This window comes from Canis lupus, chromosome 24 (assembly GCF_003254725.2).
Source record: "Canis lupus dingo isolate Sandy chromosome 24, ASM325472v2, whole genome shotgun sequence".
Lineage (NCBI taxonomy): Eukaryota > Metazoa > Chordata > Mammalia > Carnivora > Canidae > Canis > Canis lupus.
Window position 1 is genome coordinate 32,399,583 of NC_064266.1, and position 22,724 is coordinate 32,422,306.

The 22,724-nt window shown below is 50.8% G+C and overlaps 1 protein-coding gene across 3 annotated transcripts; it reads left to right on the forward strand.

Moving 5' to 3' along the window:
* The first annotated feature begins 1,366 nt into the window (after nt 1-1,366).
* PABPC1L (poly(A) binding protein cytoplasmic 1 like) lies at nt 1,367-22,706 on the forward strand. Of its 3 annotated transcripts, XM_025470186.3 has the most exons (15): nt 1,367-1,599; nt 3,428-3,621; nt 5,171-5,286; nt 6,781-6,920; nt 7,116-7,210; nt 10,336-10,473; nt 10,777-10,872; nt 15,690-15,956; nt 17,245-17,329; nt 17,956-18,084; nt 19,228-19,331; nt 20,210-20,303; nt 21,519-21,649; nt 22,100-22,174; nt 22,571-22,706. In XM_025470186.3, exons 1-14 carry the CDS (start codon nt 1,407-1,409, stop codon nt 22,166-22,168), a joined length of 1,851 nt encoding a protein of 616 aa, XP_025325971.1. In that variant the 5' UTR covers nt 1,367-1,406; the 3' UTR covers nt 22,169-22,174; nt 22,571-22,706. The 3 variants fall into 3 exon arrangements, with proteins under 3 accessions (XP_025325971.1, XP_035561318.1, XP_048956303.1); XM_035705425.2 differs by lacking the exons at nt 17,245-17,329; nt 17,956-18,084; nt 19,228-19,331; ... (2 more) ...; nt 22,100-22,174; nt 22,571-22,706 and having other exon boundaries at nt 15,748-16,062; XM_049100346.1 differs by lacking the exons at nt 17,245-17,329; nt 17,956-18,084; nt 19,228-19,331; ... (2 more) ...; nt 22,100-22,174; nt 22,571-22,706 and having other exon boundaries at nt 6,781-7,210; nt 15,748-16,068.
* Nucleotides 22,707-22,724: the final 18 nt, after the last annotated feature.

Consider the following 22,724-nt stretch of genomic DNA (forward strand, 5'->3'; position numbering starts at 1 on the left):
GAGGCTTGGTCGTCCTCGGGGTTCTCCCATTCTGTCCTGTTCTAACACTTTCTTGGAACCTGCAGCTCTGTGTCCTCATGGCATTTGCCCCCTCTGCTCAAAACTTCCACACCCATAAGGTGATAGAAAAATCAGGGTACTTTTCAGCCCAAGATTTGTTAGTCTGCTGCTTGCTTGCTCCTGTATGCTGCACAAGTAGACTAGCTTCTGAGCTGTTTATAACCTGTTGAAATCACACCCAAGCAAAGGTTAGTAGGAGGCTACCTGCTTCGCAGTGGTAGGGAACCAAGAGAGTCCCTGTGAGAGGCAAGGGGCAGTCCTGGGAAGAATTACTGGCCCACAGTGCACTGGCATTTTCTTTTAAATGCCCCCCACACCATGGGTAGCTTGAGGCTGCAAGCTCAGCTTGGGGCCATCCCCCACTGCCTTGTACTGTTAGGGCCCTACTGTCTCCATAGAACAGTAGTGACCCTGATGGGAAGCAGATGGAAAAGCTTAGTCAAAAGAAACTTGGGTGAAGGGGGGGGGCGCTGCCTGGGTGGCTCAGTGGGTTGGGCATCTGACTCCTTTCCTCTCAGGTCATGATCTCAGGGTTGTGGGACCCAACCCCTAGTTGGGATCCACACCCAGCGTGGAGGATTCTCCTTCCTCTGCCCCTCCCCGCCCCAATCGCTCTCAAAAAAAAAAAAAAAAAGGCCAGGAATATCCTGGAAAGGATCTTGACCGTACAAGAACTAGTGTTGGGGGCACCCCCCGGTGGCGCAGTGGTTTAGTGCAGACTGCAGCCCGGGGTGTGATCCTGGAGACCTGGGATCGAGTCCCACGTCAGGCTCCCTCCCTGCGTGGAGCCTGCTTCTCCCTCTGCCTGTATCTCTGCCTATGTCTCTCTCTCTCTCTCTCTCTCTCTCATGAATAAATAAATAAAAATCTTAAAAAAAAAAAAAAAGAACTATGTTGAGGAATTGGACCCAAGTGGAGCCTTCAACCCCAAGTCGTAAAGCTGGTTCCAGAGGGTGTGCTGGGTTTGGGCCGTCTTGAGAAAAAGACTCCTTGGGGGGGGGGCGGTGGCGGGGGGAGGCGGGCAGGTTGCACCGGCTTTGAAGTTGGGTGTCCGGCTCGGCTCTGGACTGTTCGCCTGGGAGACGCCCGCAACGCACCCGGGCCCTCCACGCCCAGGGGACCGGTTGGGGAGGAAAGCGGGCCCAGGGGCCCCGAAGCCTTGGAACGAGCCTTTGGAACGAGCCTCGCGCAGTCTCCACCCGCGTCCCCGCGGGGGGCGGGGTCGGGCGGCCCCACCTGGGGCTCCGGGAGCGCCTGAGGGGTCCCAGGTGGGCGCGGGGCGGGGGCTAAAGGGAGGGGCGGCCGCTCGGGGGGCAGGGCCCCGGCGCCGCGCCTGGGTTCCCACCATGAACGCCAGCGGCCCGGGCTTCCCGCTCGCCTCGCTCTACGTGGGCGACCTGCACCCCGACGTGACCGAGGCCATGCTGTACGAGAAGTTCTCGCCTGCCGGCCCCATCCTGTCCATCCGCGTGTGCCGCGACGTGGCCACCCGCCGCTCGCTGGGCTACGCCTACATCAACTTCCAGCAGCCGGCGGACGGTGAGCCCCGGGGCGGGGGCGGGGGACGGACGACGGACGGACGGACGCACCGACGGACGCCGCCGCGACGCCCCCACCCACCCACAGCAGCTCGGGCCCCGCCGGCATCTCCGGCTGCTCCTGCATCTCTCATTTTGCAGCCAGGGAAACTGAGGCCCAGAGATACAGGCCCTGCCCCCGAGAAGCCCCTGAGACAGGAACGAGCAATAGGTGTGCGCCTACTGTGTGTTTTCTGGTGCTGCGTTTTACAGAGGCGAAATACTCAGGCTCAGTGAAGACAGGGCCTTGGGGTCAGGCCGACCTCGGGATTAGCAAGCCCGCAGCTGCGTGGCTTTGAGCAATTACTCAGCCATTCTGAGTTCCAGCTGCCTGTCTGAAAAACGGGGTGGTACCTGCCTTACAGAGCCCTGGGGAGGACGAGAGAGTCCACGCACCTGTGAGGATGCGGGTGATGAGTGGAGAAGCCGCCAGAGCTGGGCCTCGGGCTCGCACCTTTCCCGGCTGCAGACCTGAGTTTGCACCCAAAGTCTCCTCCACTCCAGGCCCTGAAACCAGGATTGCCTAGAGCTTGCCGGGTGGTTATGGCCCCACTTTCTTTGAGGTGGAGAGGATAAAGATGGAGCGCACCGGGTTTTGCCACCAGGGTGTGAGCTTGGCAAGGGTTCGCACTCCGCACCTCCTCTCCGCCTGTGCAGTGGGGCTATCTAAGGCTTATTCCCCAAGAGCGTGGAAGGAGTGAGCTATGTCTAGAGCATCTCCAGTATCCTTGGGTGCATCGTAAGGGCTCGATAAATGCAAACTTGAGAAAAATAATGGCAACTATAACACTGAGGCGTAAAACTCCAGAAAAAAAACAAAAGGGCTGCTCCGGCCAAATCCAAACAACGCCACTCTTACTCTGGGTCTCCTGGGTGGGTGGGAAGGTTTCCTAAAAGAGGATTTGCTGGGGTGGTTCTCCCTGTTTCCCAGCAGGTGACTGCGCTGGATTCCAGAGAGGCTTCTTTGCTTCACCCACCACTGCCTCTAACCTCTTCTGCCAAGCCCTGCACCTCTGACCTTTTGCCAGACTTCACAGATGAGACAAATTGAGCTCTGGGGAAGAGAAAGGACTTTTCCTCTTAGCTGGGAGGGAACAGGCTATTGCAGTGGCAGGGGGATGGGCATAGGCTGCTGTATGCAGACACACTACCATTTACTAAACTCCCATTGTGTGCCAAGCACAAAGTATAAGGCGCCTTACATATTTAATTTTCAGCCTGTCCAAGCACCTGGAGGTAGATAGTAAGACATGGAGATAGGGTAGTATAGTCTCATCATCCCCACTTCACGGGTGAAGAAATAAGCTCAGAGAGGTGTTCTTCCCCCAAAGCCCTAATACTTGGGATTGAATCTCAACGCTGCCTCCTGGCACCTCTGAGCTTTGATTTTTTTTTTTTTTTCCTCCCTAACTGGTGCAATTCTTTGTCTTCTGGGCCCTCCATTCCATTTTCATCTCCTCTGTGTGCTTTCAAAACTGCAGAAGACCTTGCCCCACCACTGACCCTTCCCTCTTTCTGAGCCTCAGTTTTTACTTTGTGAAGGGGGGATAGGAATCCATGCTCCCATGGCTGTTGTGAGAAGCTACATGAGACCCCAGTGGGAAGGTGGGTGGAGGGCCATGCACATTCATTCTTTCTTCGTGTCTGCCCCCGAGGCTTCAGGCTCTTCTCTCAAGTCAGACCCAGACAGTGACACTTTCTTTCCCCCTTTTTTCCCTCCCAGTGAAGCATCTCAGGGCTCAGGGAAAGAAATACCCTTACTTGCTTCTTTCTCTCCTCTTCCCATCCAGCGGAGCGGGCACTGGACACGATGAACTTTGAAGTGATCAAAGGCCAGCCCATCCGCATCATGTGGTCCCAGCGAGACCCAGGACTGCGCAAGTCGGGCGTTGGCAACATCTTCATCAAGAACCTGGAGGACTCCATTGACAACAAGGCCTTGTATGACACCTTCTCCACCTTTGGGAACATTCTCTCTTGCAAGGTGGGTGTGTCCTCTTGCCGGGGAGGGGCTGTGTCAAATAAATATTTGTGTGGCAGAGGGATCCCAAGCAGAGCCTCGCTTCACAGCCCATACGTCTGATCCATGCAGCTCCGGGGGTTGGGGGGCAGGTAGTTATTCCAGTTCTCTGGAAGGATCCATCAGAAGTCACCTGTGTATCAGTCAGCTCTTGCTGCATAAGCAACACCAAAACTTAGAGGCCGTCAACACGAAGCCTTTATTTAGCTCCTAGTTCTGCAGTTGGCATCCAGGCTCTGTTTGGCTGCGCAGTTCTGTGTCCGCTGCATTCTGTTGGCCAAAGCAAGTTGTGAGACCAGATTCAGGGAGAGAGGACAGTGGAAATGACAGGATAAAGGCATGGATGGGTACGGGAAGGCTGCTAATTAAGGCCATTAGGGCAGTCAAGCCTTGAGGCTTCCTCTGGGCCACTGAGAATTGGACAGAAGGCTGGATGTGACTCGGGCGAGTCTCCAAGGCCTCATGAGGACCCGTTGTGGTTGTGGCCCAGGTCAGATACAAGGCACACACAGTGTGCGGCCTACCTCAGGAGCTCTCAGGCTGCTGGTTGGAGACAGTGAGACTTTTGGGAAAAGCTGGAAATTGGGCTCTGGAGGGAAAGCCTAGTGAGCCATGTAGTCAGAAGCTCAGGATAGAGAACAATACCATGTGGCTGCCTGGAAAAGGTTTCTGTAGCATGATGGGAAGAGTGCTAGACCTGTATAGTCCAGCCAGCTGCTGAGCAAAGAGTCAGCACAACACAGTCGGTCAGATATAGGACTTTACTGCTGACCATCCAGGGTTCAAATCCTGCCTCTTCCACATCCTAGCAGTGTGACCTCGGGCCAGCTGTGTAACCTATCCATACCTCGGCTTCCTCTAAAAGGGGACAGTGGTAGAACTACCTTCTAGGCTTGTTGTGCATGTATGTTAAGTCTAGTCATCTTCACAACACTGAAAGGCCACCTGCCCTCCCACCTCCATTTATCATCTAAGTGATAGTTAGAATAATCAGAAACTTTGATGGCTAGTGACCTTGGATGAGTCATTTATTCCCATTTTACCCCAATCAGGCAGCTGGGGCTCAGAGGTTGAGAATTGCCTGGAGGGGCTCTAATAGCAAATAGGACCAGATAAATATGTGACCCCCTTAGCCACTGCTTGGCCTGGAGTGGGGCCCTGGTCAACATGATTTTTTTTTAAATATTTAATTTATGAGAGAGAGAGAGGCAGAGATACAGGCAGACGGAGAAGCAGGCTCCATGCAGGGAGCCTAATGTGGGACTCGATCCCAGGATCCCAGGATCATGCCCCGGGCCAAAGGCAGGTGCTAAACCACTGAGCCACCCAGGGATCCCCGTGATTAAATCTGGATGGAAGACCTGGGGCTAGAGCTGAGTGTGGAGGGACCCTGTGTGGGGCACAGAGTAAGCCCTGAGACCATAGTCATTCCTTAACCTGGCCATTCTCTTGTACCCAAACCCTCTGTTGGGTGCCCGCCCCTTCCACCTTGTCATTTTCCCCTGTGACCCAGGTGGTGTGTGACGATCACGGCTCCCGAGGCTTTGGCTTTGTCCACTTTGAGACCCACGAAGCCGCGCAGCAGGCCATCACCACCATGAACGGGATGCTGCTGAATGATCGAAAAGTGTGAGTGGTGGGGCGTGGGCACCGCCCTGCCAGGGGACAGGGCTGCCCGTCACCACTCACGGGCACCAGGCACAGAGGCACAGAGCCGCAGCCAGAACTCTGCTGGCCGCGTGACTGCCCTCAGGAGCTCCCTTTCCCTGTGCAAGAATGGGGCTGCTGATATTCCCAAGGGGATTGCTCTGAGCTATAAGGGGATTTCGAAATTCCAGTGGGAACAGCTGACGGCCAGGTCACCACTGGATTGTGATTTTTGTCTGTTTTCCAGCCTTCTTGGCTTGGCCATGAATTTTGTTCTTAAACCATTTGTGTTTTCATGGGGTTTTTGGGGGCAGGAAGGGAATCAGGCCCGAGCGTAGCCTGCTATCTTCACACGTGTGAGTTCGCCACCCCCTCTGGCTTCTCGGGTGAGCCAGCCGAGCTGCAGATGCTGGAGAGAATCCGCTCTGGCCATTCTCCTCCCCGACTTTGGAATCTGCGCCTGGACCGCCAGCCCCAAGCTCAGCACCACGGAGGGAAGGAAGGAGGCTCTGAGCTGGAAGATGGACGCAATGAGAATACGTTGTCCAGAGCATCTCAGGGGAGGCTCCAATCAACGAAGCTGAGCCTTGGCGGGCCTTCCTCTGTTCTCAGAAGGATGTGATCTTTGTTAGCTACGGATCGCCGGGTTCATCTTTGCCGTTCTGTGTTCTTTAATTTTTAGTGCCAGCTATGACTTGTTTGCGCTAAGTGTGTGATAGACACCATCGAGTCTTTCTTATGTTTTCTTCTTAATCTAGGATATTCTCCTAGATGTGTGTACATGAACTTGGAAATTATGATTTTGAAAATTTAATAGTTTTCAGTCCCTGCTTTCTCCCCATAGTAACTCTGGTGTGGATCATGTCTGATTCTCTCACCACTGCTTCCCTGGTACATCTAGGACCTGTTAAATGAATAAGCAAATGCCTGTGATTGGAGTTTCATCTCCGTTTTTTTTTTTTGTTGTTGTTGTTGTTTTTTTAAGTAAAAAAAATGGGGCTTGAACTTACTGCCCTGAGGCCAAGGGTCACCCGCTCCACTGACTGAGCCAGCCAGGCACCCTTAATCCACAGTTTTATAGGAATGAACACTGAGGCTCAGAGAGGTTAAGTAACTTGCCCAGGGTCACACCGCTAGGCAACTGCAGAGTGAGAATTCAGGTCCTCATCTGTATGACTGTCCAGTTCACTCTTGCCCTTCTCTCCTGTGCACTCAGCTGTATATAGGAGTTCCTGTGCATGTGTCACAGGAATGAATGAAATCTTCTTAACCTATGCCAGAACATAGAATCCTGGCTGTTGGAAGTGATCTGGCCTTGGAAGTGTTCCATCTAAAGAGTCTTGCCCTGCCCAGTCTCCTGATGAGGGATACAGGGGCCTTAGAGGCTGGCCGCAATTGACCCAAGTGACCCAGGTTGCTGGGTGGGATGGGGGTGGCTGATGGCTGGCAGCTGCCTACCCCGTCCTGTGTCCACAGCTTCGTGGGCCATTTCAAGTCTCGACGGGAGCGGGAAGCGGAGCTGGGAGCTCGGGCCATGGAATTCACCAACATTTATGTGAAGAACCTCCATGTGGATGTGGATGAGCAGGGCCTGCAGGACCTCTTCTCCCGGTTTGGTGGGCGTATTCCCCAAGGGAAGTGGGGATCACTTTGTCTTCTCTCCCCAGGTTGGGCTGGGAGGAGGGGCCTTTCTGGGCTTCCTGAGGAGTTGGGGGAAGCACTGAGGAGTCTAAAGCCATACTGGGGGGGAAGGGAAGGGCACATCTTGGGGCCTCCCAAACTCCCCTTTGAGCCAGGTTGGCCCTTCCCAGGAAAGATGCTGAGTGTGAAGGTGATGAGGGATGACAGCGGCCACTCTCGGGGCTTCGGCTTTGTCAACTTTCAGAAGCATGAGGAAGCCCAGAAGGTAGGAGTCTCCCCACGGCTCTGTTTCACGGAGGAGTACCATGCCAGCACTAGGAAGAAAGGAGATCAGGAACAGAGGGCTCCAGCTGCCATAGAAAAGAAGAATGTCACTCCCCAGCCTGGGCCCACACCATTCAGGGCCCTTCCCACCTGTGGCAAAGGCAGAAAGTTTTAGCCTCCTTTGGTTGCTTCCAAGCCCTAGGACTGACTGCTTTTCATAGATTCTTGCCACACATGGGAGGTAGAGGGGCATCTGAGATAGCCACTGCCCTCTTCTTGAATTGATGGGGATTGAGGCTGGGGAGGGGAAGTGCTAGGTTTTTCTTTGCTCTCGGGTCTTTGCAGATGCTGTTTCTCAAAACCTTTCCCTTCTCTTGCTCTTTAGATTAGCACTGCCCAATAGAAATATAATGGGAGCCACATGTGAGATTTAACATAGTCACATTAAAAAGGGTAAAAAAAACCCTATTTTAATAATGTTTCATTCAACTTAACATACTGAAATCCCTCTAATGTGTACTCAATATAAAAATTGAGATATTTTACATTCCCCTCTTTCAGTATTAATTCTTTGAAATCTGGTGCTCCTAGCACATGTCAACTCAGACAAGCCATATTCCAAGTGCTCAATAGCTACATGTGGCTAGTGATCACCATGTTGGACAGTGTGGCTTTAGACTACTTATTGCTTACCCTGTGGGTTTCTGCTTATACTTTCCCTCCTCCAAGAAGCCTCTCCAGTCCTCATGCTTCTGGTGAGGTGCCCCTCTGCCTCTTTCCATCAGTAACACAGATCTCCATGTATAGGACTGAGGGTAGAGACTGGATCTCGTTTCACTGCTAAGTCTCTAGTGTTGCACCTGCCAGTAGGTACCGGATACTTATTGGCTGAACAAGTGAATGGAACAAGGTCTCATGGTGACAGAGCTCGAGTAATGTTTTCCCATTTGGCTTCCCACCCTAAAGCTCTTTCCCAAGCTGCTGCCCCCTTAAGACCATTGGACATGGGGGATTTCAGCTCACTGTGGATTCTGACTAGAAATCTGACCCAGTGCCTTCTTGATAGCAGCCACTTCTCACAGAGCGCTTATCACGAGCCAAGCACTGTGCTAATCGCTGCATACACTCTCCTCTCTGCTCCCCTAGGGTGGACTCAACAGTTATTACCAGGTGTCACAAGGTTATAGCTGGTAAGAGGCAACACTGGGATAGAACCAGCTCTTTCTGACTATGAAGTTTTGCTCTTAAGTGAATGGCCCCTTTGAAAAGATGACCTGTTATGTATCATTGGACAAATCCCACCCTCTCGCTAGGCTTTGGTTTTCTCAACTGTGAAATGATGAGTTGGAGTAGGTGGGTGAAGCTTCAGAGGTCCATAGACTCCAAGGTCTTACTTACATTACTTCGGTAATGACTTGTTTACTTTCTGGAGTGTAAATTTGTTTTACAGTGTTGTATTAGTTTCAAGTGTACAATATAGTCATTCAACAATTCCAACACACCTTGATGTTTATAACCACATTACTTACAATAGCCAAATTGTGGAATCAGCCCAAAATGTCCATCAAGTGACAAATGGATAAAGAAGATGTGGGGTGTGTGTGCATGCATATGTGTGTGTGTGTATATATACTTATACACATTGGAATATTACTCAAAAAAGAATGAACTCTTGTTAAATAGGTGATGGGGATTGAGGATTGCACTTGATGAGCACCTGCTGTTGTATGGAAGTGTTGAATCACTATATTGTACACCTGAAACTAATATTACACTGTGTTAACTAACCTATTTCACCTACCCCACCCCCTCCCCTCTGCTAACCATCAGTTCTCTACAATGAAATGTCTGTTTCTTGGTTTGCCTCCCTCTCTTTTTTCCCCCTTCTCTCATTTGTTTTCTTAAACTCCACCTACATTACGGAATTAAATCATGTGATCTTCATCTTTCTCTAACTATTTTGCTTAGCATTATATTTTCTAGCTCCATCCGTGTCCTTGAAATGGCAAGCTTTCATTCTTTTTTGTGGCTGAATAATCAAAACTGTAGTCATCAAAACAGTATGGTACTAGCACAAAAACAGACACATAGATCAATGGAACAGAATAGAAAACCCAGGCAGTGATCTTTTAAGACTGTTGTAGAAATAGCAGTTCTTGGGGCCTGAGAGTTTATTTACATGGATTTGCATATTTAGGTAGGGAAGCACCATTATATGAAAATATTTAAACCAACTAGTTGACTGCATAAAAAGTCAGTTCCCCCTTAGTTTAAGCCCCATGTTTGGACATAGAGCTTACTTTAAAAAGTCCCCTTTCAAACATTTCTCCTCATCAATGCTAGTGTCTACTCCTGACTATTGAGCTGATACACAAGTCTACCGTTTGCCGATTTTTTTTTTCAGGTAAGTCCATCTAAATTCAGTTCACGTGCATTAAGAGAAGTTGCACATCTTGTAGAAGATGTAGGGTTTTGTGCATTCACAGCCACTGATAATTTAGAATGTGGCAGTCTTAGGGCAGCTAACTGAAGAAATGAAAAAGGAAAAAGGGTTAAGGCATGTTTCTTAAAAATGAAAGCCCTCATAGTTAGCAAAACAGAATCTTTCTGCTGTGAAATCCAACATGAAGTGAAGGCTGTTAATTATGCACTTGTGCCATTTTGAAAGAATTCTGCTTGCTTAGATAATCAGGGAGTTAAGAACCTAAATGTGAAATATGGGAAACTTTGCTTATTTCAATTTTTTAAAATAGAGCTTCCATCAAATTTTTTATTTTTTTAAGATTTTTATTTATTCATGAGACAGAGAGAGACACAGGCAGAGGGAAAGCAGGCTCCCTGTAAGGAGCCTGATGTGGGACTCGATTCCAGGATCCCGGGATCATGACCTGAGTCAAAGGTGGCTGCTCAATCACTGAGCCACCCAGGTGCCCCCAGATTTTTTAAATCTATGGCTTACTCTGAGATTTTGTGGGCTTCATCCTGGTACTAATTCTTCTCAGCGAACAAGACTGGCCTAGGTTGCAGTTGGCCCCCTTGAGGCCTGGACGCTAGGACTGAGAGGCCAGGGCCACGTGGCGGCGGGGGGTGGTGGTTACTGAGGACTCTGGCCCCTTCCTTGCCCAGGCTGTGATGGACATGAATGGGAAGGAGGTGAGCGGGCGGCTGCTGTACGTGGGCCGGGCCCAGAAGCGGGTAGAACGGCAGAGTGAGCTGAAGCGCAGGTTTGAGCAGCTGAAGCAGGATCGGCTGACCCGTTACCAGGTGACAGATCCCCGGTGACAGCTGCTGCTGTGTGAGAGTGTCTGGAGGGGAGGGGACTGGATGTGAAGCCTCCCTCCAGCAATCCCACTTCTGGGAACTTGGCTTTAGAGGTTTTGGGGGGCTGCAGCTTCCAGGTGATGGGCATGCTGAGTGATGGGGGCATGGGTGCCATGCAAGACTGGAAACAGCAGGCTTGGTGGCCAGGGCTTCCAGGCCCCTGATGGCCCCCGATGGCCCCCGACACAAGGCAGCCTGGGGCTTGGAATAGGGGGGGACACACCCAGAAATAACCTTTCTTTCTAGGGTGTGAATCTGTATGTTAAGAACCTGGATGACTCCATCGATGACGAAAAGCTGAGAAAAGAGTTTTCTCCCTACGGAGTGATCACCAGTGCTAAGGTAAGGGCTGAGGGCACCTACGGGGCTAGAGAGACTGCACCTCCTGTCCTTCTGCTGCCTGCACACCCCTCTCTCCCTCGTGGCTTCCAGGGAGTTGGAGCTGAGCTACTCCTTTTAGAATTTGGAAGGCTATGTCTAACCCCACCCCACCCTCACTGGAGCTTGGTGTCCATCTGCAGCCTTGTCTGCTCTGGAGGGGCAGAGTCTGGAAGTCCAGTCCTAGCCACACAGCTCGACTCATCAGGGGTCACTGTAACCTTGGTTCATTCAACAAGCATTTATTGAGTGCCTACTGTATGCCAGATTCTAGAAATTCATGTCTCAGAATGCCCACTAACTTTTGGTGTCTTCTGGACCTCAGTTTCCCCATTTGGAAAATGAGAGGGTTGGGTTCTTCCCCTTTTACTTAGCACGTACCATGTGCCCTGCCCACTTAGACCTGAAATGTGATGATTGGCAGTTCTACTCAGTAGCTCTGTGACCTCTCACCAGTGTCTTCTGAACTGCCTATGTCTCTACCTCTCTCTGTGTCTCTCATTAATAAATAAATAAAATGTTTAAAAAATCCCCTGGAAGCTCTTAAAGATAGGCACCTGGGTCAGACAAATCAAATGACAATCTCAGAGTAGGGCCTGGGCATTTTATTTTAAAAGCTCCTCAGGTGATTTTCAGATCACCCTGTGTTCACTCATGCCATGCTTAAGTACCTTCTGCCCTACCAGGCCCTCTGGGAAGCATAGAACAACAGTTAGATGTGGTTCTTGCCTTTGAGTAGCTTATAGTCAAGTGGAGAAGTCTGATACATCACCAACTCCAGTTTATTGTTAGGTGTTTGTGTAGTGTAGTGGGAGTATTGGAGGCAGAGCTGCGGTAGCTCAGGAGAACAGGAAGGAGGGCTTCCTGTAAGAAGTGGCAATGGGGATCCCTGGGTGGCGCAGCGGTTTGGCGCCTGCCTTTGGCCCAGGGCGCGATCCTGGAGATCCGGGATCGAATCCCACATCAGGCTCCCGGTGCATGGAGCCTGCTTCTCCCTCTGCCTGTGTCTCTGCCTCTCTCTCTCTCACTGTGTGCCTATCATGAATAAAAAAAAAAAAAAAAAAGAAGAAGTGGCAATGGCAGGGATCCCTGGGTGGCGCAGCGGTTTAGCGCCTGCCTTTGGCCCAGGGCGCGATCCTGGAGATCCGGGATCGAATCCCACGTTGGGCTCCCGGTGCGTGGAGCCTGCTTCTCCCTCTGCCTGTGTCTCTGCCTCTCTCTCTCTCACTGTGTGCCTATCATAAATAAATAAAAATAAAAAAAAATAAAAGTCTGTTTAAAAAAAAAAAAAGAAGTGGCAATGGCAGAAGCATTTGGCTTAGCTGTGAGCAGGTAGGAAGCTGCAGATGGGAATGAGGAAGTTTTCAAAGACATCAGTGTGAGTGGTAGGGCTGGAGACCAGCACATGTGATGTGATGTGATGGTTGCTCTTGGGAAGTGGTCTAGAAGTTCTTTTGCCTATTAATCCAATTTTATGTTTTTTATTTTTAAATTTTTTTTAAGATTTTATTTGGCAGGGAGATCACAAGCAGTGGGAGAGACAGGCAGAGAGAAGGGCAGGCAGAGGGAGAAGTAGGCTCCCCACAGGGTAGGGAGCCCAATGACTCGGAGCTTAATCCCAGGACTCTGGGATCATGACCTGAGCTGAAGGCAGACGCTTAACCAACTGAGCCACCCAGGTACCCTTGAATCCGTTTTTTTTTTTTTTTTACTTATTTATTCACAAGAGACACACAGAGAGAGGCAGAGACATAGGCAGAGGGAGGAGAAGCAGGCTCCATGCAGGGAGCCTGATGTGGGACTTGATTCTGGGACCCTAGGATCACACCCTGAGCTGAGGGCAGATGCTCAACCACTGAGCCACCCAGGTGTCCCTTGAATCCACTTTGGGTTTTTTTTTTTTTTGCTTTTTTTTTTTTTAAGATTTATTTATTCATGAGAGGCACATACAGAGAGGCAGAGACACAGGCAGAGGGAGGAGCAGGCTCCATGCAGGGAACCCGATGTGGGACTCAATCTCGGGACCCCAGGATCATGCCCTGAGCTAAAGGCAGACACATAACCGCTGAGCCACCCAGGCATCCCTGAATCCAGTTTTAAATGTCCTTCAAGAAGCCTGGTGTTTAGGGAAAAGGCTCTAACAATTTTTGAATTAAGGACCTTTGAAAAAATTACGATGGAGCTATAGGACATGTAAATAAACCTCAGTAAATTTGCTTAAGCATCATAAAAAAGCTGTAGGCCCTCTTTCCCAGCAAATCTATATTTTATGTAGTATTGTGGTTGAAAACTGGGATGTTGAAATTAGTTAGAACTAGGTCCCAGTCCTACATTAACTTGCTATAGAATCTGAGGGAAGTGACTTTGCCTTTTGGATTCTCTTTACCCATCTGTAAAATGGGAGCAACATTCCCTACCGTAGAGGTATCCTGAGCACCAAAGAGCCTGCATGTATAGCACCTGCTCATAATAAGTTGTGAAATAGTGATCTTATTATTTACACATTGTGTCTGGTTTCTGGAGATTCGCCAACCTCCTTGAGGACCCCTTGAGTGAAGGGAATTGTAAAAAGCTGGGTCACTCAGAGTTGTGTTACTGTCTTGTTAATTGATCAATTAGGTTATAAAGTGCGGATTTTATGTAAGCTTACATATTTATATGATTTTGCTTGTGTATAAAATACAGTGATTATGAAAGCAAGTTAAGGCATAGAAAATGCTAATAATGCTATCACATTCATAGTAAGCTGCATAAATGTATTTTATCATTATTTACTACCTAACAGAAGTTCTCATTAACTTGTTCAGACAATACTTTTGTGCCAAGAAAATTGGGCTGATGAAAGCCTATAGATTCCTTCCGAGAATATTTTTCAACTCATAAAAGAAAATTCAGAGGATTACAGAAAAACAACTATGTGGAAACATAATTATCAAAATACTTAGGTGACAGCAGTAGGTGCTTCATTGTTGTATCCAGCTATATGATCTAGGGACATAGCGATTAGCATAAATGATATTTTGAGGGCAGCAGTAATTAACGTGATAGGAAAATATTTTCTTCTGACAAAATCGCAAGCACAGGCAAGACTCCCCTATTTTTGTCGTCTGTTTTCACATCAGCAGTCCCTTCTATTGTGACTACAAAGAGGCCATTGTTTTTTCCCATCTGAATTCACAGACCCCCTGACTTCTATCCACTGGCCTCCTTGAGGGGATCTGTGAACTCTTAGGCCCCCTTGTGAATGGGTAGCAAAGTGCAGTTTGAAAATCAGTGATGTAGATAGAACATGAGCTCTTTTTTTTTAAAGATTTTATTTGACAGAATGAGAGAACATGGGTAGGTGGAACAGCAGGCAGAAGGAGGAGAAGCAGGCTCCCCACTGAGCAGGGAGCCCAATGCAGGACTTGATTCCAGGACTCTGGGATCATGACCTAAGCTGAAGGAAGATGCTTAACCCACTGAGCCACCCAGACGCCCCAGAACATAAACTCTTACTAGAGCAGATTTAAAAAGTATGTCAGTTCAAATCCAAATGTGTGAGCCAGGCCAGTGTCTTGACCCCAAAAAAGATTATGAACCATAAATGCAATGTGGATTGAATCCTGGAAGAGAAAAATAATATTAGAAAAATTAGTGAAAGCTGAATGAGACCTGCAGTTCAGTTAATGGTATTGTGGCTAATAATTAATAGTATTGTCCCAATGGAAACGTCGTAGTTTTGACACATACACCTTGTTCACATTGGGATGAGCTGGCTGACAGTCACTCCATATTATTTTTTGCAACTTTTCTATACATAAAGTTATTCCAAAATAAAAAAGGTTATTTAGATTACAAAGCTAAGAACCTCTTGCCCAGACTCCTAAAGAGCTTGGCTCAGTGCCTTGTAGAGGCAGTGGATGTTTTCCAGAACACTACATTGGGTTTGAATCCTGGCTGATGTGTGTCCACAGGCTGGGTGACCCTGGACAAGTCACTTTATTTTTTTTTTAGTTGTAATAAGGATTTTTATTTCTACCACAGAGGAAATTGATAGACTAAATTGATAGGCACCAAAAATATAAATTTAAATCCTTTTTATATTCCACACAAATCTACCTTTTAATTGGAATCTCTAGGAAACAAATCCTTAGGAGTATTTTTTTTCTCTAATTCTCAAATGAGCCAAAGAATCGTATGGGTAGTTTAAAAAAGAGAGTAGTCAAAATGCAAATTTTCATTACAGCGACCTCAAATGAAGTGTTTAAGATTATGGTTCTGGCTAAAGAACCCTGCCCTGTTCTTAGATCTTTAACCATCCTGAAACTGTCCCCTTACTTCATCATAGCCTGTGTGATGAAGGCCGATTCTATTTAAAGCAGCTTTCCATCACAGCTTAGGAAAATCATTTAAGAAAGAAAATGTACAGATAAAAATCCTGAAATGCAGCTGTTCCCACGGACTCTGGGGAATGTCTTGTTGAACAGGGAGCAGCCCCCGCTTAGCTAGTAGCCTGGTCTCAGCCAAGTCACTCTTGGCTGAGCCCCACTTCTGATGCCTGTGAAGTGGGAATGGGGTGTGCCCCCTGCCCCAGTTCAGATGGTGGTACCTATGAAGTGAGAAGGCATATCTGGCATGCAGTGGGCCTCAGTCAATGTTGGGTGTGGGCGGTTTCTCCTGGACCTGCTCAGTGCCAGGCTGGGCCCCCAGAAGTGGGGCAGGAGGGAGAGATGGGGAGCACAGCGCCCAGGAGTCTTCCTTCCCTACCCCCAGCAGCCCTTGTCTTGTCTTGCTTTTAGGTGATGACAGAGGGTGGCCACAGCAAGGGGTTTGGCTTTGTGTGTTTTTCCTCTCCAGAAGAGGCGACAAAGGCCGTGACAGAGATGAATGGGCGCATTTTGGGCACCAAGCCTCTGTACGTGGCACTGGCCCAGCGCAAAGAGGAGCGGAAGGCCATCTTGACCAACCAGTACATGCAGCGCCTCTCTACTGTGCGGGCCCTGGGCGGCCCCCTCTTGGGCTCCTTCCACCAGCCCACCAGCTACTTCTTGCCCTCTGTGCCCCAGGTGATGACCTGCCTGCACCCTCCCACACTCCTTCCCTGACAGCCAGGCAGAGCGGGAGGACAGCTTCACGGGGAGATGTGGGTTCTTGGCGTGTTTCTGCTGGAAACTTGACAGGCCGCCTTTTAAAAATTTTTTTTGTTTTTATTTTTTAAGATTTTACTTATTCATGAGAGACACAGAGAAAGAGGCAGAGACACAGGCAGAGGGAGAAGCAGTCTCCCCATGGGGAGCCTGATGCAGGACTTGATCCCAGGACCCTGGGATTGCAACCTGAGCCGAAGGTAGATGCTCAACCATTGAGCCACCCAGGTGCCCCAACAGGCAGGCCGTTTTAACCCCAGCTGTAAAAGGAGGGGTAAGAGTGTGGCTGTCAGACAGCCCTTCCCCACCAGGGAGGTATTTGTGTTATGCTAAAAAACAAACAAACAAACAAACAAAAACAACTCTCTCTGGTCAAAAGAATTTTTTTTTTTTTTTTTTTTTGGTCAAAAGAATTTGAAGAAATAATGCATTAAATGAAAGGAGCCTAGCTTTTTTTTTTTTTTTTTTTTTTTTTTACGATTTTATTTATTTAGTCGAGAGAGAGAGAGAGAGAGAAAGAGAGAGAGAGAGGCAGAGACACAGGCAGAGGGAGAAGCAGGCTCCATGCCAGGAGCCCGACGTGGGACTCGATCCTGGGTCTCTAGGATCAGGCCCTGGGCTGAAGGCGGCGCTAAGCCGCTGAGCCCCCCGGGCTGCCCCAGCCTGGCTTTCGATGCTGTCGTGCACCTCCTGCACACACCGTTCTGGCCTAGCATGCCGGGATGCATGACGACTTCCCCAAACCAGCAGAGAGCGAGTGGCATTTCCGCAGCTTGCAGGGCCCTGGCTTGTGGGCTGCCCGCCAGCCTCTCTGCCGGGGGTCATGTTCTGAGGAGCACAGCTTGGGAAGGGAGCTCCCAGGACTTGGAGGAAGTAGGAAGGTGTCGGCCCTGGGCCACTCCTGGGATGGATGCACCTGCTCCCTTTAGCAGGAGCTTTGGCTGGCACAGGTCCGAGCAGGCGTGTGCCCATTTGATGCCACTCTCGGGCTGCCGGCTCTGCTGAGGGGCAAGGATTGAACCTGAGACCCTGGAGGGTTCAGGGCTGACGGACAGACAGCCTGAGCTGGGCAGCGGGGGCTTCATCCCAGCTCGTGGGGCCTCACACTGGTCCCTAGAGGGGGCAGTGGAATTCCGGCAGGGGAGTCCGGGAGGGGGTGGCTTTCTCACCTGCTGCGGACCCCAGCAGCTGGCCTTCTCCCTCACAGCCTCCGGCCCAGGCTGCGTACTATGCCTCCGGCCTCCCCATGCAGCCCACCCCCAGGTGGACGGCCCCGCCTCCGAGACCCTCCTGTGAGTGCCCCCCACTCTGAATCCTCAGCCTGGCAGGTGGCAGGTGGGCGGGCCCCTGGGGCAGTGTGCAGCCTGGGGCTGCGAACAGAGGCTTTGGGGGCGAGCCTGGCTCTGCTGCTTCTCGGGTCTTAACTCGGGGGTGGGGGTCACTTCACCTCCAGTTTCCTCTTCTGAATGAGGCGTATAGAAAGCACCAAGCAGTGCCAAACTGGCAAAAGGCTTGCGCGGGTCGCCGTTCTCCAGGTTAGCTCCCAAGGCTTGTCTGCTCTGTGACCGTCAGGAGGCACCCCTGTGGCCCGCTTGCTGATGGACACCCCCTCCAGGAGCGGAGCTTGCCCTGACTTGAAGCGTCCTGGGGGCCCAGTGGGGTGATCATGGCACCTGTGCCTCCTGGGGCTCTGGGTGGAAACAAGTTGGCTTTGTAACTGTAGATTTCCACACGTTCCCCTTCCCTGGAGTCTGGGTCTGCCTGACTAGGTGAACGCACTCATCTTTTTGCTGAGAACGTTCGAGTTCCCCCTCGCCATTCCCTGTCTCCCCCTGGCACCTTCAGGGTGCAGTGTGCCACTCGGATCGCCCTGCCCCTGCCCCGCCAACCTTTCTCTCCATGTTCTCTGTGCCACAAGCCACCTACCCTCCAGCTGCCTCAGTGGTCCGGCCACCAGCCATGTCGCGGCGCCCCCCGGCCCAGGTCAGCAGTGTCAGGCAGGCCTCTACCCAGGTGCCACCCCCGGTGCCCCACACCCAAAGAGTGGGTGAGTGTGGGCGGGGCCAAGAGGAATGGGTGTGTGAGGAGGGTGGGGCAGGGGCTTGGTGCTGGGTTGGCACAGGTGGGGGCGGGGGGAGGGTCAGTACTGGCCTCCACCGTGACCTTGTCCTTTGCCCTCTTGGAGAGCAGAGCTGACTTTGGAGGCTGCATGGCATAGCAGTTAGTGTGCGGACCCTAGAGTCCCACCGACCCTGTTCCTGTGGCCAGCTCGCTCTGTGGCCTTGCTAACTACTGGGTCTGATCATCTCTTCTTTTTAAAAAATTTTTTTTTTATTTATTTTTATTTTTATTTATTGGAGTTCAATTTGCCAACATATAGCATAACACTCAGTGCTCATCCCGCCAAGTGCCCCCCTCAGTGCCCATCACCCAGTCACCCCAACCCCCTGCCCCACTTCCCCTTCTACTACCCCTTGTTCATTTCCCAGAGTTAGGAGTCTCTCCTGTTTTGTCACCCTCTCTGATATTTTCGTTCATTTTCTCTCCTTCCCCTTTATTCCCTTTCACTAATTTTTATATTCCCCAAATGAATGAGACCATACACTGTTTGTCCTTCTCCGATTGACTTATTTCACTCAGCACAATACCCTCCAGGTGCCTCCACGTTGAAGCAAATGGTGGGTATTTGTCGTTTCTAATGGCTGAGGAATATTCCATTGTATACATAAACCACGTCTTCTTTATCCATTCATCTTTTGATGGACACCGAGGCTCCTTCCACAGTTTGGCTATTGTGGACATTGCTGCTAGAAACATCGGGGTGCCGGTGTCCCGGCGTTTCACTGCATCTGTATCTTTGGGGTAAATCCCCAGCAGTGCAATTGCTGGGTTGTAGGGTGATCACCTCTTCTTTAGGGATGCAAAGAGTGCTCCCATCTTGTCGTGCAGGTGTATGAGATTGCACATGCCGGGGCTTAGCCTCAGCTTAGAACCTTAGCAAGCACTGTAGCAGCCGTGAACAAGGTGGTAGATTTGGGCCGTAAGGCACACACCTCTTCATTCGGCAGATGTTTGTACATGTGTGTGCCAGCCTCACAGCTGGCGCTGGGATTCCATGTGAATGTTCATCTTTAGGCTTTGTGGCTTTAGATCGCTGTCAGGCCCCAATTCCCCTGCTTATCTCTTACAGCCAACATTGGTACCCAGACCACAGGAGCCAGCGGGGTGGGATATTCTACACCAGGTGGGCCTCTCCTGACACACAGATATCCCTCAGCGACACACAACCATGGGGTAAGGCCGGCCTGACTGCCCTCTAGTCTGGGCTCCAGGGGGCTTGGCTCAGAATTGTGGCTATGGCATTGGCCCTCTCTGGGACCTTGTTTTTTCTTTTCTTGATCTGTGAAGTTTCACTTACTGACGTGTACAATCAAGAAACAATCACCCTTACTAACAGAAGGAGGCTAAGGGCCAAGATCACATTTGGTTTATTAATTATTGATTTGCTCTGCCTGGGTTATTAGCAAAATTAATCTGGATTTTTTTTTTTTTTTTTTTTTTTTTTTTAGTATTCAGCAGTGAGCAGCATGGAAAAATATTCTAGAAATATGCTAAATATTGAAGGGATATGATTAATATATAAAATTGAAAATATCTACTGTAATTAAGTTAAAAAGTTATGTATTTATCTCCCCTCCCCCTGTCCAAGTCTCAAACTTGGCATCATTATATCCCGTCTAGAATTTCAGTGTGTATACTTCAAACTCTTCTTTGCAGAAAGGAACAGGAGAAGTCTTTAAGCAGCCAAATGCTTTTAAAGTTACCATAATGTGGAAAGGTCAGAGATATGCTGGGGATGTGGCCATAAAGCTACATGATAAAAAGTGCAGTACTTGGCACAAAGTGAAGAGTAACGTGTGACTTTCATTTGGCAACGTTCAGGCAGGGGCCTTTTTATAGGTTCTTGGCACCACAGAAGGCATCTGAATTAGAGCGTGTCTGGCCCACTGTACCCCTGCTAGGGATGTGATCCCACCCAATTGTCCATACTTTGCCCCCTGCCCCCTCTTCCAGAGCCTTCTGGGGGGCCTATGCTCACCTGACAGGGTAAGTGTTTTGGGGCCCTGCCTGTCTGTGGTGGCTAAGGGATGTGTCCCCGGCCCCATGTGCAGGTCCAGGAGCCTGCCGTGCGCATCCTGGGACAGGAGCCCCTGACCGCGTCCATGCTGGCTGCTGCACCGCTGCACGAGCAAAAGCAGATGATTGGTGAGTGGCTGGTCCCCCTACTTTGGAGCCAGAAGTGGGGTGCTGAGAGTTGGCCAGCCCGGTGGGTAAAAGTCTGGGTGGAGATCAGCCCGGCGGACAAGGTCCAGCTTTGCCGCTGACCAACCTGGTGGGTGACCTTGCTCGGGTCGCCTCTGCTCTCTCGGCCTCCCTCCGTCTCTTGTATTAAAACACTGGTCAGGACAGCAGAGCTGTTCAGAGCCCCTGACAGGCTCGAGAGATCTCAGCTGTGGGGAGATCTGGGGCTGGGAGTAAGGGGATGTGGTCTTGGGTTCTGCCGCTGGATGTTGCAGATCCTCACCTCCTGAACAGGAAGAGGCTGTCACCCCATGGGGTCCACCTCCCAGCGCCCACTGCAGGGAGAAGGCAAGAAATAAATGTGCCGTGGGCAAATACACGCTCCCCGCTGGGCTGCGAGTTTCCTGTCATTCACCCCGAGCCCAGTGTCTATGGCAGGCCCTGCCAGAGGATGCCACTAACTGTCCAGTGAATGAACAGGTTTGCTCCTGGTTGGCAGGTTCCTTCCTTTGTGGCCGCCAAGATTTCCAGAACTTCTCTGAAGGCCCCTCATTGCCACCACCCTGTTTCCTCAGCTCATTTGGGGTCTCGCCACTTCCCAGGAAATTCTGCATGGGCTTAATGGAGGCAGAAGGCTCTGTTAGCAGTTCCCTGTAAACCCCTTCACTTTCTTTGGGAAAACCCCTCCCACTCAAGCCACCCCAGCCCCCCAGCCTGGCTAGACCCTCCTTACATTGCCGAAGTGGGCTGACCACCCATGCTAGACCCTGTCACTAGAAGTGCCTGATGGGGGTAGGTGAATTCGTCTTACATATGTGGCTCCCCTGCCTCCGGCCCCAAAAAAGTCTAGTTCAGCATTAGCCTGTCTTGGTTAGAATCTCAGTGTGTATGGTGGAACTATTTCTTGCAAAATGAACAAGAGTTGTCTTTAAACACCGAGTTTGTGTCAGACTCTGTATACGTTACTTCATGTAGAACATCAAATTTGATTCTTCAAATTAGCTCTGAAGCAGAGTTTGCTCTGCGTACTTAACAGAAAGAGGCTCTCAGTGAGGCCAAGGGACACAGCCTAGAAGGAGCAGTTCTGGGACGACCCCCCAGATGCCTCAGCCCTCCTTTCCACAGTAACCCCCACCCCCACCCCGGGCTGCTGGGATATCGGCCAGGTGTTCCGTACAGGTGAGCGTCTGTACCCCCTGATCTACAACACCCACACCCAGCTGGCCGGCAAGATCACAGGCATGCTGCTAGAGATCGACAACTCGGAGCTTCTGCTCATGCTGGAGTCCCCAGAGTCCCTCAATGCCAAGGTGGGCTGGGGCCTGGGTGGCAGGGCGCCCTGCGAGGCCAGGAGGGCTCGTCACCAGGACCTCTCCTAGATGAGCCAGTGCACTGTGGCTTGGACGTTTACCTTTTGGCGAATGCTGGCCAGTACTTGCTGGGTCTTTGAGTGGGAGAAGGCCTTGGCGTTGGCTGTTTCAGCCCTTCCAGATTCCCTCTCTGCAGCTCCGTGCCACGAGAGTTGGGTTCAAGGAGCTGTGTTCTGAGTATCGGGTTGAGATGCTCCCAGCTGTCCAGCAGCATACATCGGTCTTGAGAAGGTGGCCGTGGGGTTTCTGTCAGGGGCGCTAGCAAGCAGCAACGCTATGGAGGGAGGGGACTTCTAGCACCTAGCAGGGTTAGGCAGCAGGAGGCTAGGGCTCTGCTGGGACCCTGCTGGGCAGCTGCCCTAACCCGCCTCCAACACTCACATCCCACAGGTGGAGGAGGCTTTGGCAGTGCTGCAGGCACACCAGGCCACAGAGCTGGCGAAAGTGAATGTGCTCTGAAACCAGGTGGGTGGCTGGGGTCGGCCAGACGGAGACAGAAGCAGTGGAGCCCAAGAGGAGCTGGAAAGAACCAGTTAGGGGCTGATAGTCAGAAACCCGTTGAGAACCACAGAATCGTGTGTCGCTGGCTTTCTCTGAGGCACCAAGGAGTCTGGGGGAAGCTGTAAGGATCAAGGGCAGGACAGACTGTGTGATTAGAATGAATGTTGACCATCGTGCCAAGCGCAGGTGTTCTCTTGCCGGCGGCCCTGCCTGACCCCCCTGGGAATAGGCTGGTCCCTGGGCACTGCCTGGCTTTACTCCCCTTGCCGGAAGGCCTGGCTTAGCCCACTCTACCTTCTTAGCTGAAGGCCGGTATCTGCTAGATGTTAGAAACATTTACGCCTATCCTTTCGTCTCCAGAAAATGGAATCCACCCTTCCTTGGCTGACAAGAGAATGGCGTTTCCTGCCAAGCTTGGCTCTCCGTCCCTGTGAACCATAACTTATTTTCCAATTGGGCTCTATCTGGACTTGAGCTCTGTATGTGGAAGGAAGGCTGGTTACCCCGCCAGCCT